At 44.3% G+C, this 20,776-nt stretch overlaps 1 protein-coding gene across 9 annotated transcripts in view; it reads left to right on the forward strand.

Annotated features, from left to right (window-relative positions):
- ANKRD28 (ankyrin repeat domain 28) overlaps positions 1–20,776 on the forward strand; it is a 170,843-nt gene that overhangs the window by 50,146 nt on the left and 99,921 nt on the right. For 3 of the 9 annotated variants that reach the window (XM_040433547.1, XM_040433548.1, XM_040433553.1), the window contains exons 1-2: positions 5,750–6,967; positions 8,833–8,916. In XM_040433547.1, coding sequence (XP_040289481.1) covers positions 6,851–6,967; positions 8,833–8,916 — 201 coding nt within the window. In that variant the 5' untranslated portion in view covers positions 5,750–6,850. Of the gene's footprint in view, positions 1–5,746; positions 6,968–8,832; positions 8,917–20,776 lie in introns of those variants that run through there. The other 6 variants (XM_040433549.1, XM_040433554.1, XM_040433555.1 and 3 more) reach the window with 5 other exon arrangements.

Below are 20,776 nucleotides of genomic sequence, written 5' to 3' on the forward strand. Positions count from 1 at the left end.
TTTTTCTTTGCTTTTCTCTGGTCAGTAGAGGGGAAGCAGAATTAGGATTTATCCTTCCATCCATCCATCTATGTCCTCTTTCTCACCCATCTCCACTATGTAACTAGTAACGGCTGCTGTGCATACACCTTTAAACATCTGTGTTCATTTTGGTTGTAAGCTCGGAAAAGGTTACGACAGGACAGTTATGTTGGCTCTGGCCTCTGTATGTTGGGTACGTTTTGGCAAGTAAAATGATATCACCGTTTCCTGATCATTTTACAGCTTGGCACTAATCATATGTTTCCAGGTACCAGGCCGACTCCAGGGGAAAATTTATCATGAGGGCAATACTTGAAATCAGTTCTGCTTCAGTCTGCGTTGGCGTACTTTTATCAAATGTCGCAGATTGTCGGATGAATTTCTCTTCTCCTTAAACCTAAGCCGTTTTCCTACTCCATCCTCCTATTGGAGTGAGAAAAAAAAGCCTCAGAGATAAATCTGGAGTGAAACTCATTAACACAGCAAACCACGACCACTTTTACCACCCACAACCGGAGTGAGCGGTGTAAAAATGCAAGAAGTCTCAAGTTTTGCAACATTTTGAAGCCAGAAGTCTGGAGTGAAGGTGTGATAAATCAGGGCCCATGAGTCTACCTTGCTGATGTCAGACCTGAGCATTCAGGATGTTTGTGGATGAGAGGATCTCCTTTCTCATCACAGAAAGGTATCCGTTTATACATGCAAAATGGGTCCTTGTAGTGCCACCTATAGGTGCTTACCTTGTAAGTCTGTGTCTTCTAAAGACACCCATCTGTAGACAGCACGCACAGTTTTGGAGTTTTGTATACAGTAGGCTTCTGATGGGCTGAATGAATGAGACAGCCTCACCAACTATTTTCTCTGTGTTTCGGGATATATATATATATATATATATATATATATATATATATATATATATATATATATATATATATTTATATTTATATTGTAGGGGGTTAGCTCTTCTCCGGGGTCTGCCCGGCTGGGCTCTAACTAAACATCGTGCAGAATCCCTGACTCACCTATAGAGTGCTGTTCAGACACGGTTACAACATGCAGCTTTCTCAGCTAGCCCAGCAGCCTCCAAGCTGTAGCAAACGCAAGTCCCTTTGGGAGATTGTGGTCCAGCAGTCCTCCCGACTCTGACCTTGTGGCCCTTGTACCACAGGCGTCACTGCGTCCCCCAAATTCCAGGCTGTCACTTAGCCTCGTGGTCCCTCAGCCTTGCCCAGCTGAGACCACACAGACAGAGCCTCCAGGCCTCTGTCCACAGGTAACACCCCCCCCCCCCCTTTCTGACACTCTGGGAGGTGCCTTATGCCAGGTTGATTACCTCCAGCTTCTCTCGCCTGTGGTGGAACAGGGGTGTGGACCACACTATCCACCCCTTCCTTGCCTCTAACCTGAGTGAGACCTGTCACTGTCTCACAATATAATATATATATATATATATATATCACTCCTCCCCCCTCATTTCCACCTGTTGGTAGGAGGCAGAGCACTCGGGCAAGTGCTGCAGTCTGGAGTGTGACTCCATGCCTTTCTGCAGATCAGTCCCATTCAAGTTAAAGGGGTTGTCCGGATTCAGAGCTTAACCCAGACATATCCTCTTTTTCACCCAGGAAGCCCCTCTGATATGAGCATCTCCCTTGCCCTGTGCTGAATCGTGCAGACAAGGGCTTTTTCATTAGATCCGGTGACGTACCGTGCTCTCCATAGGTAAGCTAGGCAGAAGCTTCCACCTAGCAGTGATCCCAGTGACGTCACCGGCACAGATGGGTGGGTCTTTCTATTTTCCAGTATTGAGATCCGTCATAGGGTCTCAATACCGGAAAAAAAATGCTTCCGTTATGTCCCCATTCTTTGTCAATGGGGACAAAATGTAACTGAACAGAACGGAATGCTCCAAAATGCATTCCGTTCCATTCTCATGATGCTGAGCAAGACAGATCCGTCATGACCCACAATGCAAGTCAATGGGGACGGATTTAACTCTGACACAATAGAAAACAGATCCGACCCCCATTGACATTCAATGGAGTTCATGACGGATCCGTCTTGGCTATGTTAAAGATAATACATCCGGATCCGTTCATAACACATTTTTCTGAACCCTGCCGGAAAAACGCTAATGTGGAAGTAGCCTAAAACACACAGCCCCTACCTGGAAAAACAAAACAAAAAGCCCTTGCCCTGCGCGATACAGCACAAGGCAAAGGAGAGCATCGCAGCATGAAATGCTCTGATGCTCATCTCGGAGGGGCTGCCTGGGTAAAAAAGGGGATTATGTACAGGTTCAGCTCTGAACCCGGACAGCCCCTTTAAAGGTGTTCAGCTGCCAAGCGTAGACGCTATGCAATGTACTGTACTGTGCTTGGTAAGTATGAAGAGGATGGATGTAGCACTTATTCGAATGCTGCAGCCCCTTTAAACAGTTGATCGGTAGGGTTGCCAGGACTAGGACCCCGACCAGCCTGATACTGATAACCTATCTGGAGCATAGGTCATCAATGTTTAGCTCCTGGAAAACCCCTTTAAAGAAAACATTTGAAGGCTTGGTGCTACACGGCGATCTTGGCTGTGACGACCTTCGCTGTAGTATGCAGGGCTGTGGAGTCGGAGTCGGGGGAAATTTTGGGTACCTGGAGTCTGAGTCGGCAAACAATGCACCGACTCCTACTAAATTTAGATTGGAATTTAAAAAAAACAAGTTTAAATGTCCCAATTCACAAAAAGTTATAATTAATGACTTCTCTACTGTAAGAATAAAGACCAATGCATGCAGTGCCTCACGTAACCGCAAAACGAACACGTTAAGTGACCGTGAAGAAGCATGCTTTTCATGTGCTTCACTATATGGCACGCAACGCACAATTAGGAGCTGCAATACTTATACTTTCCATAGTGTTGTGTTCTGCTTTTAGAGGCAGCGCAGCGTCCATGTGTAACCTAGCCTCTCACTGATAAGGGATTAAATAAATATGTTTTTTGCAGGACTAGAGAGTGAGACACTTGTATAAGTGAAGGGAATGGAGGGCCAATAGTTCAAGACTGAAGCTGTAAACCATTGGAAAAACTGCTGTCATTTAGCTAAGGCTATAAAAACTTGTAAACTCTGATTGTTAGCTTAAACTTTAAACATGACTATGGGATTCTCCTAGGAAAATCATGTTTTAGAATAAATGCCCCTTCCTGAATCCTCCTTTGTTTTCATTGTGTTTGTCTTTTGCTTAAACTGTGCAATACAGTAGACTGTTGGCTTCCCAGCCAGTAGTCCTGTGGTAGGTTGCGTTTCTTTCCCTCAAGGAATGTATAAAATACATTCGCATATTAATACAGAGGAGTCGGAGTCGGAAGTACATAAAACTGAGGAGTCGGAGTCGGAACATTTATCTACCGACTCCACAGCCCTGGTGTATGGCATACATTGATGTGAATGGAGTCGCAATGGCTGCTCTGCTACACAGGGGTGTTTGGACATGCGTGACGTCAGTCAAATCACTGTGTAGCCCCATTCTTAATCTACACTAGGATATTCTCCCATGTTCCAATAGCCAGAACATTTTTAATTTTACTTTCGTATAACCATATGAGGATTAAAGTTTGCGGGATAAGATGTATTTTTTAGTGGAACCATTTATTTGACCATGTCTTGTATTGGAAAACGGGGGAAAAAAATACTTTGTTGGGTTAAATTGAAAAGACAATTCCGTCAAGGTTTTTAGGGTTTTGATATTATGATGTTCACTGTGCGCAAAAAATGACATGACTAACTTAATACTATTGCGGCGACACCAAATTGGTATATTTTTTTTGTTTTGTTTTACTACTTTAAAAAAAATAAGATTTTGAGAAAGTCATTTTCTCCCTAACCTCACAGATGCCACGATCCCTATTGAACGCAGCATCTGAGGGGTAAATGACCAGTTTTGGCGTCATTGTGGCCGGGTGTCTGCTGTATTATACAGATAGCGCGCGCACACACCAAGTATGGGGAGGGCTCGGCACAGCAATGCATCACGGTGGCTAAAGGGATTAAAAGGGACCTCCAGAATGTGTAGGAGTCGATGATGAATTGGCAAAAAAATTATGTGGATACTACTGATGTGGTAACTTTACATGATGATGCCAATGAGAGTGTGCCGGTCATCCACTCACCCCTACTTTGTATCTGGTTTGAAGGAAGCCATTTCTAAAATTTGACAACAACGACGGATGTGTTATAGGAACATGTGCTGTGCAGCAGAGCTTCAGCGTAAGCGCTCAGGGTGCATTCACATGACCGTATATTCGGTCTGTGTCCAGTCTGCATTTTTGAGCTTTGCTCGTGCACCCATTTATTTCTATGGGGCTGCTAAAAATACGGACAGCACTCTGATATCATCCGTGCGGCCATTCTGCAAATCATAGAACACATCCTATTCTTGTCCATTTTGAAGCACAAGTATAGGGTTCTACAATAGGGCCTGCGGGATGCACACGTCCGGATACCCTAATTCAGGGATGCCCAACCTGCGGCCATCCAACTGTTGCAAAACTACAACCCCCAGCATGCCTGGACAGCCTACAGCAGGGCATGGATAAGAGTTGTAGTTTTACAACAGCTGGAGCGCTGCAGGTTGGGCATCCCTGCCCTAATTTATACAGTCAGTGATTGTGTGCCGAAACCAGGAGTGGAGGCTACAGAGATGAGGTGTAAGGCCTCTTTCCCACAAATATGTGCGCTCCGTGGCAGTATTGCAGATCACATTTGCAAATCTGCAATACACGGGCACTGTTCCGTGTGCATTCCGCATCACGGATGCGGACCCATTCGCTTCAATGGGTCCACAAATCTGGAGATGCGGAATGGAACGGAACCCTACAGAAGCACTACGGAGTGCTTCCGTGGGGTTTCGTCCCGTACTTCCGTTCCGCATCTCCGGATTTGCGGACCCATTGAAGTGAATGGGTCCGTGATCCGCTGCGGCTGCCTCACGGTGGTTGTTCGTGTGCAAGAGGCCTAAGGGAAAGATCTGCACCTGTTCTGTGTTCCTGACCGGCACCTGATTTTACAATTACTGATGGAAATCATTGATCAAACACTGACCAAAAACACTGTGAATGTATCAGATTTGCCTTTCGGGAGTGTAGGAATGCTGAATCACAGCTCCTGAGAGCTAGAAAAAGAAAAAAAATCTAGCATCTGTCAGACCCCCAGACATAATCTGGTGGGCGCTGCTCATGCACGCGGTCTCTGTACCCCTCCCCCGACTAGTTTATACCCCTGGGGCCGTTGTATAAGCAGGTCTTTTGTTGAACATATGTGACTGGCGTCCAGAATGCAACATTTAATCCCGGCTTGATCTTATTTTTCTATTCTTGGAGATTTGGAGTTTTTTTTTTTTTTGAGGAGATAATAGCCGGGCTTATCCTGTGAATGGCATGCCCTGCTTATATAACTGCTTTCACATGTGGCACTGAGAGAGTCCTCGCTGAAGCTGGTCCTGGTTAACGGCAAATGTACCATTTTATCTTCGTGGAAAAAATGTTGAAACTTCGGTCGTAAAGTGTGCCCCCTCCCACTGGATGCAGATTAGTCACTAAACCACCAATGTTGTTGGTGAGCGCTGCAGAATGGGGGCCGAAGCCCCTCCTCGGTACAGGAAGTTACTGGTTCACCCAGTGCGGTGGCTTCAGGCTCCTGGTAGCGTGTGATTACTAGGCATTTCATTCTGCAGCTCTGCAGTGTGTACAGCTGGAGGCTGCTGCTTCTGCTCTCTTACCAGCCACCTCTTCGCCGAGGACTCTGCAGAAGCATCTCCTCAACAAAGGAGTCATTCAGCGATGCCGAAAGAAAGCCTATTAAATAGTGTGTGATGCTTATGGGGACATGAAGAATGAAGCAGTTTGCACGTTAAAGGGCAAAGGGACGCCCGCTCTGGTTGAGGATTACAAAGGTTGCCTCCTTGCCTCTGGGTGCTACTTTGCGAACTCCAGGTGAATTGAAGTGCTGCAGTCCCCTCCGAAGCTTTAGCGTGGCAGAACCTTTGACAGCTGGGCTCGGGGCGATTCCTAGCTTCTGCTTCTCGTGGCTGGCGTAATGAAGTAAACACATCCTCTGTATTCCTGTCATGTGGGACTTTTGGGATTTAGCCGGCAGCGTTTCTCCACGAGTACCCAGCTCCCTTGTGGTCTGAGTCATCACAAGTGAAGTGACGGAGCGCTCCCCACTTTGGGCTTCATTGTTCCTTGTTCTGTAGAGCGGGGATTTGGTCCGCCGGATTATCCATCGAATTCCAACGCCCGGATTTGAAAAAAAGCAAGACCATGAATGAAAACCCCTTTTTGGATAATCTGAGAAACCCAAGGTTGATTCAGCAGGATGCAATTGTCACAGCCATGAAAGCGCTGACTAGTCTGGTTTAGTGACTGACCTTGCAGGGGGCACTGACTCTTTTTGCCCCCCCCCCCCCCTCCTCCTGATTAATAAGTGAAGAAGACTTTTATGGCCGCTTATTGAATTGTTTCCTAGATTATCATCTCAGAAAAGAACCTCCTTGCATCTCCCTGGATGTTTGCTTGCTTTACAGATTTGTGTCATTGCAGTGGTCTACAAGATATTGCACTGAATACACCGGATATTACCTGGTTTTATTAGTGATGTAGTTTTAGTTTTTTATGTATTGATTTTTTATTATTATTTTTTTCTATATCAACTGAGATGTCATTAAGGAGTTTTCTTAGTTTTTTGATAATGATTTTGAGGCTCGGAATAGAGTGAAGACATGAGTGGGCTTGCTGCCATTATTTTCCAGTTTCAGTAGCACACGAGAGAGAGCCAGATCGAATGAGCCGCGTGTGTATTGTGGTCTTGGAGGAGGGGGAGGATGAGTCCCCTAGCTTTCCCTCCAAGTTACCGCGCTATGGAAATCCCTATCGTCCTCCACCTCCTAAGGCTATGCTGGTAAGGCTGGGGTTTAGCGACTGTGGTTGTGCTTCAATTTACTTTCAGTCTCCATGACAAACTGCAAATGTGATTAGCCTAGTCTCCGTAGGACTGAAAAAAAATCGCAGGTAAACTACAGGAATGGTTCAAAATAGTATTCCTCCATTTCTACGTTTCCTGGGAAGCTTGGCGATACCCTGCATGAGCGCGGTTTTAGCTAGAACAGGGATCGGCAACCTCCTGCGATCCAGCTCTTCTGAAACTACAATTCCCAGAATGTAACTCCCACAGGAGTGAATGGAGCAGTCGCCAACTAAGCGTGCTTTCTGGAAGTTGTAGTTTCACGCCCCCTGCAGTGCCAAAGGTTTCTGATCCCTGACCTACAGAGAAGCTGTCCTTTTTGTAGCTAGTAGTACAAGTCTGGAAAACTAGGAAAGCTGGATGTCAGCCCCTGTCTGAACTTTATTGGTGGCCATTTCACATGTCGCTCAGCTTTTTTGGATGCATTTCTGGCTCATGCACACAACCTCCTGCATATTGCTGTCCATAAACCAAGGGGTCTGCAAAATCCAAATACCGTCCGTGTACACTACCACTGCTAGAAATGAGTATTCTTGCCCACAGTACGGACAAGAATAGGACATGTACTAGAAAGTGCTCGAACGGATATACGATGACATCCATGTGCTGTGTTTTTTTTTTTTGTTTTTTTTTGTGTGTGGACTCTTAGAGTGAAATGGCTCTGAGCGCAATTCGCAAAAAAAGGGGATCAGACAAATATGCTAAATCCATCAGGAAATATCCTTTATCATGTAGAGGAAGTTAATACAAAGCACTTACTAATGTATTGTAATTGTCCATATTGCCCCCTTCGCTGGCTGGATTCATTGAAAACACCAGCCCTATGTGCGCTGCCACGGTCCCGGCAACCCGAGAGGCCGACACTTTTTCCTATAGTGTGCAAGCACGACCACCTATGGTGGATTGCAGGCTGGTCATAACCATGGAAATAAGCGGTGTATAATGTGATGGAAAAATGAATCCAGCCAGCAAAGGAAGCAATATGGACAATTAGTAAGTGCCTTGTATTAACTTTCTCTGCTTGATAAATTCTACTTGCTGAAGTAACACAACCCCTTTAAGTAAGAGTACTGAAGAGGCAATTTCTATGTATATCATTTTTTTTTTTTTTTTGTGAAGGTTTACAGAGACCCGTATTTAAGCCCATCTTTTGTATGCTTGACTATATATTGCTGCATGTTTTTCTTTTACTGCAATCCGCTAATTGATGCCTTTACCATACTTCTGTAAGACGAACATTGGATAGAAGCCTGTAGGACATTTATAGCCATGGAAACCTTGTCACACTTCACTATTTCGTCTGTTTAAAGCCTGTGTTCTGGGCTGGAAGGAATGTTTCCATGAGGCCTGGGAGCCTCGTGGCAAACCACAGAATAAACCCTTTTTTTCTTCGCTTGTTAAACATTTGTATTACTATAGCTGCGGACTGCCGATCTTTAACTCTATATTGCCACGTACATGGTAAATATTTGCATGTTGTTATATGGTTTCCATAGTTACAGCACTCTACACCACATTTGCCTACATTTTAAGCTTCGGCTTGGTTGGAAGTTACTGTGGTCACTGAGGCTTACAATACACCTCTGCGTACATTCACATGTATCGGAATAATCCGTGGCAGATTTTGACTTAATTTCCGTAAAATCTGCATATATTTCATGAGGGTTTCTGATTTTTGCTGCTTGTAGGACCTTTTCCAAGGTCTGAGTAATCACTGAATTGTATGTATTTTAGAGCAGTTTTCTGGAACTTGTTTTATTTTCCAGCATAGAATAATTATTTGTGTTTCTGTTCTTTTACAGCCTCCCCTGGTTCAAGCAATTTTTAATGGCGATCCGGATGAAGTTCGGGCACTGATTTTCAAGAAGGAAGACGTTAACTTTCAGGTCAGTGTTTGTATAGTTCTTCATAAGCACCGGGAAAATGTTATTCTACTTGAAAGGAGCCGGTCATCAGCACTGCGTCCTGGGCTACGTTCACATTAGTGCTATCGCTTTCTGTTCCGTTATAGGAGCAGCAGAGCTGAAATAACTGACCCAAACAGAACCTAACCGATCCCATTGACTATACTGGAATCCGTTTGGTTTTCCGTTCAGGAGAACTTTTTTCTTTTTAGCAGGACTTTTTCTCCCCTATTTTTGATGAACATTGTGACGGAGGATCCTAATGGAGCCGTCAATGCAGATGTGAACATAGCCTTAGATGCGGTATGACGCCAGGACTGGGCTCTGCTTTCCATATTTGATTTGCCTGTGTTTGTATCCCTGACGTCTGGGGTAGAATCCCATTGCTTGCTGGCTCTGGTGCACAAATCATCACCCTTGCAAATGACTCTGGAAACCAGAGGGCTGTAAGAGGGACGAATCTGTGAGTGATACTACTGCGCATGCGCAGGATTTCATGTGTGATTGGGGATGCGATCAGCTGTCATTTACGTAAAGTAAGCTTGTTTAGATTTGGGGGGGGGGTCATGGATAGCTTGACTCTTCTCCCAAGAATGACGCTATGACTGCATTTCTCTTGGCATACAGCATGGGAAAACAGTGGTATATAGGCTGATTAGGAAATGGTGTTGCCAGGTTCTCTTTAGATTCTAATTGGTGAAATTAATGCCTAAAGGGGTATTCCCATCACAGATAATGGGGGGCATATCGCTAGGATATGCCCACATTGTCTGATAGTTGTGGGTCCCACCTCTGGGACCCGCACCAACACCGAGAACAGAGTGGGGAGAGTGGTGGCTGAAGGACCCCAGGTTTCCCAAAGTCCGGCCACTGCCAAGCGCTCTCCCCATACAAGTGAATGGGGAGTGCACCGCGCTTGCGTGGCCACTGCTCCCATTAATTTCTACGGGGGCCAACGGAAATAGTCGAGCCGGTGCTCGGCTATTTTCAGCAGCCCCATAGAAATGAGTGGAGGGCGTCTGCACATGCTCAGTGTGCCCTCCACCACCTTTCCCCACTCCGTTCTCGCTGTAGGTGCGGGTCCCAGAGGTGGGACCCACACCTATCGACAATGGAGACATATCCTAGCGATATGCCCCAATTGTCTGTGATGGGAAAACCCCTTTAACATGTCTTTTAAATTGTGGGTCCAAGCGGGAAACCTCCCATTTTTTGAGGCAGGCATCACAATATTACCAGTCCCTGATCACATCATTTTAGAGCTAGCAGAAAATGCTTGTATCGCCTCCAGAGCCTAGCTATAATGCAATCTGTAAAGCTCCTACAAAGGCTTGTCGCGCTTGTTTTGTTCACCCTTGCAGGCTTGTGTGACCTTGATAGAATTTCAGCTATTTTAGAAAGCGAGGATGAGGGAACTGCCTGCCATTCCCCACAAGGGTTTCCACTGTAACGGCTACAAGGTCACCATTTTCACCTGTTCTGTAGGCTCACCGTCCTGTTGAAACATGCCCTTTAATAAAGCTTAGTACTGGCGTGCGTTCACTTCCCCCTTGCATACCTCGTCCTCTGCACTGTTATATCAAAGTATGGAGATAGGTATACGTTATTTGCTTTTTCGTAAAATATCTTATTTGAGGCTGAAGATGATTGTGTTAATTTTCCACTGCTTTAAGATTGCTTGACCCTTTTGGAGTCTCTGTAGGTTTTTGGGCATAGAGCTGTGAAGGAAAGTTGGGAAGCAGATGGAAAATGTGTACTCAGATGGAAGGCCAGTGGCGGACTGTGAAGTCACTTAGGCCCCTTTCACACGGGCGAGTATTCCGCGCGGATGCGATGCGTGAGTTGAATGCATTGCACCCGCACTGAATACCGACCCATTCATTTCTATGGGGCTGTTCAGATGAGCGGTGATTTTCACGCATCACTTATGCGTTGCGTGAAAATCGCAGCATGCTCTATATTCAGCGTTTTTCACACAACGCAGGCCCCATAGAAGTGAATGGGGTTGCGTGAAAATCGCAAGCATCCGCAAGCAAGTGCGGATGCAGTGCGATTTTCACACACTGTTGCTAGGAGACTATCGGGATGGAGACCCGATCATTATTATTTTCCCTTATAACATGGTTATAAGGGAAAATAATAGCATTCTGAATACAGAATGCAAAGTAAAATAGCGCTGGAGGGGTTAAAAAAATAATAATAATAATTTAACTCACCTTAGTCCACTTGCTCGCGTAGTCCGGCATCTCCTTGTGTCTCCTTTGTTGAAGGACCTATGGTGAGCATTAAATACAGTTACAGGACCTTTGATGACGTCACTCCGGTCATCACATGGTACGTCACATGATCTTTTACCATGGTGATTCAACATGGTAAAAGATCATGTGACGTACCATGTGATGACCGGAGTGACGTCATCAAAGGTCCTTTACCCAGGTCCTAAAGAAAGAATACAGAAGCAGATGCCGGCTGCGCTATCAAGTGGACTAAGGTGAGTTAAACATATTTTTTTTTTTTTTAACCCCTCCAGCGCTATTTTACTTTGCATTCTGTATTCAGAATGCTATTTTCCGTTATAACCATGTTATAAGGGAAAATAATACTATTTACAGACCACCGATCCCAAGCCCGAACTTCTGTGAAGAAGTTCGGGTTTGGGTACCAAACATGCGCGATTTTTCTCACGCGCGTGCAAAACGCATTACAATGTTTTGCACTCGCGCGGAAAAATCGCGGGTGTTCCCGCAACGCACCCGCACATTTTCCCACAACACCCGTGTGAAAGAGGCCTTACAGTAGGATTCGTCATATAACGGTTTAGGCTACTTTCACACTCGCGTTTTGGGCGGATCCGTCTTGGATCTGCAAAAACAGATCCGTTACAATAATACAACTGCATGCATCCATCATGAACGGATCCGTTTTTATTATCTGTAACATAGCCAAGACGGATCCATCATGAACTCCATTGAAAGTCAATGGAGGACGGATCCATTTTCTATTGTGCCAGATTGTGCCACATTGACTTACATTGTGTGCCAGGACTGAGCGGTTTGGCTCAGTATCGTCAAGCAGACAGCAAAACGCTGCAGGCAGCGTTTTGGTGTCCGCCTCCAGAGCGGAATGTCGAAAAATAAAACCCAAAAAAAGTACTAACGTTTGGCCCATAATAAAACAGTCCTATCCTATTTTTGGGGGGACAAGGTGACAAAAGAACTGCCAACAAGGTGATTTTTGCTATGTGGACTTTCCATTGTGTGTGAACTAACACAAAGACTGCAAAGTGACATTTTGTTTTTGCCTTATGTGTAAATAAACACAATTAAGAACTGGTAATTTGCCTCTGTACTGCGTCCGCATACCCTGTCTACCAGAGCGAATCCCCACAATATTTTATATGTAAAATTGGAATAGGGATGATTCAAACTTTTAATATTTTGGTGTTTTTAAAAAATATATATTTTTTTAACATTTTTTATTAATTTCTTTTTTACTTTTTATTTAATAACTATTAGCCTAGAACCCTTGTCCTATTCACCCTAATAGAGCTCTATTAGGGTGAACAGGACTTTACACTGTCCCTGCTGCCCTGTGCATTGTGCACACAGCAGCAGGGAGCTTATCAGGGCAGCCATGGAAGGCTTTAGTAGCGTCCTGGCTGCCATCGTAACCGATCGGAGCCCCGTAATGTCACTGCTGGGGACAGAAGCTGCCACTGCCACCAATGAAGATACTGAGGAGGAGGGAAGGGGACCCTGTGGCCACTGCCACAAATGAATATAATACTGGTGGTGGGGGTGGGGCGCCACCAATGGCTATAATTAAACCATTAATACAAATGTAGGCTGCGGGTGCCAGCCGTATCGCATACCTGGCCTCCCAGTCAATTAAACCCTAGTGTGTAAGCATGACCACTGCTGATGGATTGCATAGTGGTCGTAACCATGGATACGAGCAGTGTATAATGTAATGGAAAAATGAATCCAGCCAGCAAAGGAGGGAATATGGATAATAACAATACATTAGTAAGTGCCTTGTATTCACTTTCTCTACAAGATAAATGCCACTGTCTGAATTAACACAACCCCTTTAATGGGGTAGTCCGGGCTTTTTCATATTGATGACCTATCCTCAGATCGTCGTCCGACATCTGGCAACCCTGCCAATTAGCTGTTTGGGTAGACCGCGCGCGCTGTGCGTATTTGCAGTCTCCTTTCTCTCGGCCTGCTCTGCTGCTTTACTCCCATAGACATACAGCAGCAGAACAGCCTGCGCCGTCACCTCATACTGCTAATCTGCGGGGGTGCCGGGTGTCACACCCTCACCGATCTGATATTGATGACATCTCCCCGGATGGCAGATCTCATGTCAGGCATTGGATTTCAGCATACATACATTTTACTTTCCTCTCCCCTCTGGCAATGCATGCTCGTCTTACCGAATTGGGCGTTTGGTGGATTTGGAAGGAATCAGTCAGCATAACAAGCATTTGCTGTACAGCTATTAAAGGTGTGTGGATACCTTTTTAAAGGTTGTATTTCAGTGTGGCTTTGACTATCCTGTGAATCCAATGCAGAGCATAATAAATAAATATATATATATATATATATATATATATATATATATATATCTACCATATTTGTGCTGAGTAGTATAATTGCAGTGTACAGAGGTTAACGCACATACCGTTCCTAGGATGAAGAACTTGTATTCTGTTCCCTGAGTCATAAATACCTTATAGGGAACCCGTCGTTGGGATTTTGTGTATAGAGCTGAGGGCATGGGTTGCTAGATGGCCGCTAGCACATCCGCAATACCCAGTCCCCATAGCTCTGTGTGCTTTTATTGTGTAAAAAAAACTATTTGATACATATGCAATTTAACCTCTGATGAGTTCTGTCCCTGAGATGAGTCCAGCGTGAAGGAGCCCAGCACTGCTTCGCATCCTCAAAATCTCTTCCTTGCTCCCCGACGTCAAAAATCTAGAGCGCCGTAATCTCACGATGCGTGAGCTAGCGCATGCGCAGTGTAGTCATGGTGTTCCTTCCATGTGCTTGCATCAGCCCCAGGGAACCAACTGCGCATGCTCTAGCTCGCACACAGCGAGATTACGGCGCTCTAGCTTTCTGACGTCGAGCAAGGAAGAGATTCTGAGGATGCGTGGCGGTGCTGGGCTCCTTCACGCTGGACTCCTCTCAGGGACAGGACTCATCTAAGGTTAATTTGCATATGTATTAAATCGTTTTTTTTAGCTTTGGGGACTGGGTATTGCGGATGTACTAGCGGCCGTCTAGCAACCCATGTCCTCAGCTCTATACACAAAATCCCGATGACAGGTTCCCTTTTTAAGCATTCTCTAAATTGACTGCTAGTGTGAGAAGACTCTTCTGTGATGTTCATCCCTTCTGGCATTTTGCTTCTAATATGCCATCATGAAAGTGAGCGTGGTCCTAGCTGTACATGCCTTAGGCACCATGAGTAGTAGTGAGAAGAGAAATGTATTGGTATCCTCAGCATGGGGAGTGGAATTTATCATGAGAGAAATATGTGGTCAGTTTTGCTTGAGTCTACATTGGTTTACCTTATGCCACATTTATCAAATTTCTTATCCTTAAAGGGGTTGTCTCACTTAAGCAAATAGCATTTATCAGGTAGAGAAAGTGAATACAAGGCACTTACTAATGTATTGTTATTCTCCATATTGCCTCCTTTGCTGGCTTGATACATTTTTCCATCACATTATACACTGCTCGTTTCCATGGTTACTACCACCCTGCAATCTATCAGTGGTGGTTGTGCTTGCACACTATAGGAAAAAGTGCTGACCCATGCGCACTCCCATGGTCCCAGCCACCAGAGGGGCTGATGCTTTTTCTTAAAGTGTGCAAGCGCGACCACCACTGATTGCAGGGTGGTCGTAACCATAGAAATGAGCAGTGTATAATGTGATGGAAAAATGAATCCAGCCAGCAAAGGAGGCAATATGGATAATAACGATACATTAGTAAGTGCCTTGTATTCACTTTCTCTACCTGATAAATGCCACTTGAAGAAGTGAGACAACCCCTTTAAACCTAACATTATTGTCTAGAAAAGCTACTCCAGTTTTCCTACTTCACCCTACTGCTGGAGTGAGATTGTGACCTTTTTTGTGACTTTTAAAAAAGTGTTAATGATAAATCTGGAGGCGAACTCCTTAACATAGACAACCTCACCCACATTCCAAAACTGGAGTGAGTGGTGTAAAAATGCAAAAAGTCTCAAAAATTTGCACAAGTGCAAAAAGTGACAAAAAAGCCCTATTTTGCAACCTTTTGAAGCCAGAATTCTGGAATGAAGGCATGATAAATAATGGCTAAAGACTTCACAAAATACATTGTAAAAGAAACTAGAACTTTATCGTATTGTATTCATAAATTCCTTATTAATTAACGTCTGTAGGCAGCAGCCATGCAGTCACTGGTTGCCCTCATTCCTTTCTCAGCGGCCACGTCCTGAGACCATAAAAGACAAAATGAACAAAGTAGGACAACTCTGTATGTTGAATGTGGCCCATAGAATCCCGTCTTAGGGTACTTTTCACATTTGTGTTATTCTTTTCCGGTATTGAAATCCGGTAAAGGGTCTCAATACCGGAAAAAAACGCAACAGTTTTGTCCCAATGCATTCTGAATGGAAAGCAATCTGTTCAGTATGCATCAAGATGTCTTCCGTTCCGTCCATTGTACGGTATTTGACCGGATAAAATACTGCAGCATGCTGCGGTATTTTTTCCGGATAAAATCCCGGAACACTACCGCAGTTGCCGGATCCGGCATTAAAGGGGTTGTCCAAGTTATGTTTATTGATGATCTATCCTCAGGATAGGTCATCAATATCAGATTGGCGGGAGTCTGACACCCGACACCCCCTCCGATCAGCTGTTTGAAGAGAAGGTGAGCGCGGTGCCAGCGCTGCCTCCTCTTCACTGTTTACCTTCTGGCCGTTGCATCTGCAGCGGTGAGCAGGTGTAATTACACCTAACGCCAGATCCGGCTTTCTGGTATGCGCATGCGCCGTTCTTTCTAGCTTTGAAAAAAATAAATACCGGATCCACTATTCTGGATGATACAGGAAAGACTGATCCGGTATTTCAATGAAGAAGTCTAGCGGATCCGGATCCAGAAAAAAAAGATATTCTAACAACGCTGGTGTGAAAGTACCCTTATAGAAAACCCTTCAAATTCCATCCCCTGGTTAAGGCCTCTTGCGCACACACTTTTTTTTTTGTTTTTGCGGATTCAGTTTGCGGTCCGTATGCGGAACCATTCATTTTAATGGTTCCGCAAAAAAAAAAAAAACTGAATGTACTCCGTATGCATTCCATTTCCGTATTTCCATTCCGCTGAAAGATAGAACTATTATTGCCCGCAAATAATGATCCGTGGCTCCATTCAAGTCAATGGGTCCGCAAAAAAATACTGAATGCATCCGTATGTCTTCCATATCCGTTCCCTTTTTGCGGGACCATCTATTGAAAATGTTATGCCCAGCCCAATTTTTTATGTACTTACTAATTAAACATTATTGTATGTTTCCATTTGCGATCCGCAAAAAACGAATCACAAACGGAATGGCAAAACGGTACGGAAGGGTAAACACTACTGAAACGAATCAGTAGTGAAAAACGTGCTGCAAAATACAGAAAAGCCATACGGTCGTGTGCAAGAGGCGTAAGACATACAGGACATCCTCCCTCTAATCTTAGCCCTGGAGTGGGAGTCCTCATCCAGGACTACGTCTGACTTCATGTGTGGAGCATCCCTGCCCTGTCCTCTTCCAGGAGGACAAAAAATTACCCATTTTTGGGACCAGGACATTTAGAAGAAAAGACTGAGAAAAGTGATGGCGTTTGACAGCTGGTGGCACAGTGGTTAGCCCTGTCGGCTTGTAACACTTGGGTCTCTGTTCAAATGTGTTAATTTGGTGTTACCGCTCCCTGTACACTGACTCTTACCTGGAAAGGCTTAGTTTTAAACCTGTGCATGGAAATGAAATTATTGCTGCTGTTCTCCCGGGACACGGATGCGATTTGACAAATTGAGTTAAAATTAGGAGACGAGAAGAGGAATTCCAGGAGCACTAGTTGGCCTAAATATAGCAGTCATTTTAAATGCAGTTTTTCAGCAGAGCATTTTCTGTAGATACTAAACACCTCTGGGAATTTTTAAAGTCAGTTTTGCTTGGATCTGCGTTGCGGTAATTTGGGCCAAATTGATCAAATGTCGCACGATGTTAGGTAAATTTGATGCATCTAGAGATGTTACTCCACTTTCTACCCCACCCCTTTACTGGAACAAAATTGAGACAACCTGGTAATTCTGGAGGCAAACTAATTAACATAGCAAACCACACCCACTTTTCAAAACTGGAGCGTCCGCGTAGAAATGTCACAAGTCCCTGTTTTGCAACTTTTTGAAGCCAGAATTGTGACCAAAATGAATGAAATATCCGGTTATTACTGCCCATTTTTGATCAAGCAGTTACTCGGAGAAGCTATAATCTAAATCACCATTGATCAAAGTAGATTTCAGATTACTGCCCATATGTATCATTTATATATATTACTATGCAAGCCCCTGTCTAGACATTGATTTAGTGTCTGTTTTAGTGAAGACTCGGTGTTGTCCATGGTTTGCTCATTATTTCCCTTTTTAAACATGTTCTGGGGTGAATGAAAGCAGAACTTTTTACTGTATTCAACACTTGGCATGCACAAGGCTGGTAAGAAAGGGAATTAAAGGCTTTGATTTGATACCTTTGCCCTGAATGTTTTTTCTATTTTTCATCTGCTTACTAAGCTGCTTTCTGATTTGTCTCCATTAAAGGGATTCTGTCACCAGGATTAACGCTATAGCGATATTTATATGTGCCCATTAGTCTCCATGCCGGGTTTACAATGATCCCACTGTTTATGTTCTGTGTGTGTTAGATTCTTATAAAAACCGATCTTATTGATATGTAAATCACCTCTGTCAGGAGCCCAAGGGGTTGTCCCACGATCCGTTGGAGCCCAGCTGCACCCATCGATCTGGTGCCCAGCACCGCCTACCACTTAATTTATTCACTCCACTATCCCTGACGTCAGTTCTTCTCAGTGCCGTAATCTCGCGCAGGCGCAGTGGACTACTGGCACCGGCTTCGACGAGTCAACTGCGCATGCGCCGACTCCCTCTGCGCAAGATTACGGCACTGAGAAAAACTGACGTCAGGGATAGTGGAGTGAATAAATTAAGTGGTAGGCGGTGCTGGGCTCCGGATCGATGGGTGCGGCTGGGCTCCCACAGATCGTGGGATAAACCCTTGGGCTCCTGACAGAGGTGATTTACATATCAATAAGATCGGTTTTTATAAGAATCTAACACACACAGAGCATAAACAGTGGGATCATTGTAAACCCGGCATGGAGACTAATGGGCACATATAAATATCGCTATAGCGTTAATCCTGGTGACAGAATCCCTTTAACCCCTTAGTGACCAAGCCTGTTTGGGCCTTTATGACCAAGCGTTTTTCTTCCTTTTTTTATGGTCTCGTTCCAAGAGCTATAACTTTTTTATTTTTTCATCTATATAGCTTTATGAGGGCTTGTTTTTTACGGGACAAGTTGTAGTTTTTAATGGCGCCATTTTGGGGTACACATAACTTTCTGATTAACTTTTATTAACTCTTTCTGGGAGGGAGATGGGGGAAAAATAGCAATACTGCCACTGCGTTTTTACATTATACATTTTTGGCTTTCATTTTTCGGTACAAATAACATAATATCTTTATTCTCTGGGTCAGTACGATTACAGTGATACTAAATACTTATAATTTTGTTTACATTTTACAACTTTTTTTTGCAATAAAACACCTTTTATTAACCCAAAAAATTATTTTGCATTGCCACTTCACAAGACCCATAACTTTTTTTTATTTTTTTATATGGAATTGTGTGAGGGCTTGATTTTTGAAAGACAACTTGTATTTTTCATGGGTATGATTTTGGAGTAAATGCCGCTTTTTGATCGCTTGTTATTACGTTTTTTTTCGGTGGAAACTAAGAATAAATTCGAAATTCTGTCTTTTTTTATTTTTTATTTTTTACGGCGTTCACCATAGGGGATAATTTATGTAATATTTATGTAGTCCCGGTCGTTACGGACGCGGCAATACCAAACATATTGGGGATATTTTCTTTTTGCAATTTTTTTCATTGAAAAGCGTATTTTCAATGGAAAAAAAGGCATATTTTTTTATTTTATGGAATTTTTTTTATTTATTAAATGTGTATTTTTTTTCTATTTTTTTTACTACTTAATAGTCCCACAAGGGGACTATAATATACAGTATTTTGATTGCTTTTAAAATGTAATGCATTATCTCTATAATGCATTGCATTTCAATAGCAATGCTATTCGAACATTGACCAGCAGGCTGCGCCAGAGAGGCACAGCCTGCTGGAAGTAACTGAAGACAGGCTCGGGCCCTCATCGGAAGCAAGGTAAGCTTCCCAGCACATCAGCACCCCGCGATCGCATTTTCGGGGTGCTGATGGGAGACAGAGGGAGTCCGCTCCCTCTGTCACCACTTTACATGCAGCGGGCGCCATTGCGCCCGGCATGTAAAGGGTTAAACAACCCGGATCGGCACTCCTGCCGTTCCGGGCTGTTAGAGCAGGGACCCGGCTCTCATGTGAGAGCCAGGTCCACGCTCCCCGCTGCACGGGGGAGCCGCGCGGCGCGGCGCTTAAACTGGGCCGCCGTAAAAACGCGGCGGCCCAGCCTAAGGCCCCTTAGTGACCGCCGTAAAAACACGTATGGGTGGTCACTAAGGGGTTAAAGGTTTGCTAGATTTTGGCAGATCGGCTGGTTCAGTTAAAGAAAGTGACCCAGCATTTTACGAAGTATCCGTCACTGGTTTATGTTGCCCTTAGGACACCATGAAACTGGTGCCAGAGTCTTTTTAACTCCTCAGAGGTTTGGGTCTCTGTTAGTGTTGAGCAAACTTGTGTTTTAAGTTCGGCGTCTGAAGTTCGGGTTCGGGTTATCGAAGTATCCCGTTATTGATTCCACTATCACGGACCATAACGGAATTTAGAATCCATAACGGGTTACTTCGATAACCGGAACTTTAGACTCCGAACTTAAAACACAAGTTCGCTCAACACTAGTCTGTCTTTCCTCTAATGAGAACCCTTACCCCCACGGCTTCTAAATGGTTGATATGGCAGTCTGGGGCCTTATGAAGCCTGTTTGGCCTGCCATAGCAAACTGACTGTTAAGCCATGCCTGGGGTGAATGCTGTACCGAAAAATAAAAAATGGACGATTTTTTGACATTAAACAGAGGTGATGTCTCTAAGGGAGGCCACCATTTACTATACATTCCCCAGCTTGGGTTAAATAGTAATGGAAAACTTAATGTCTAAAAAGTTAGCAATTGCACTGTGATTTATACTGGGCGGCTTTCTTGCTGCATATTTTCCAGGCCTTTTTGCCAGGAGATTTACCAATAACTGTCAAGAAGCGAATCGCTCAGAGCCAGGTTTCAGTTATAAAGGTCTAAATGAAAGCAGCGTTTCTATGAAGACCGCTCTTGATGAGTGTATTCCCGTGCCGGCCGATGCTGTATAGTTCGGGAACTGCTGATGCTCGGGTGGATTGCAGGCATGCTGTTCTAATTTGGGATCATTTACGTCTCGGCACACTATGTGTTGAATGGACGTCATGTGCTAATAGGCTGCGCCGAGCATAACTCCTTGTCTGTCAGGTAATTGAGTTATTGTTGGGAGGGCCTGAAGAGACAGAAAACATGTCCAG

Source organism: Bufo bufo, chromosome 5 (assembly GCF_905171765.1).
Source record: "Bufo bufo chromosome 5, aBufBuf1.1, whole genome shotgun sequence".
NCBI classification, from domain to species: domain Eukaryota; kingdom Metazoa; phylum Chordata; class Amphibia; order Anura; family Bufonidae; genus Bufo; species Bufo bufo.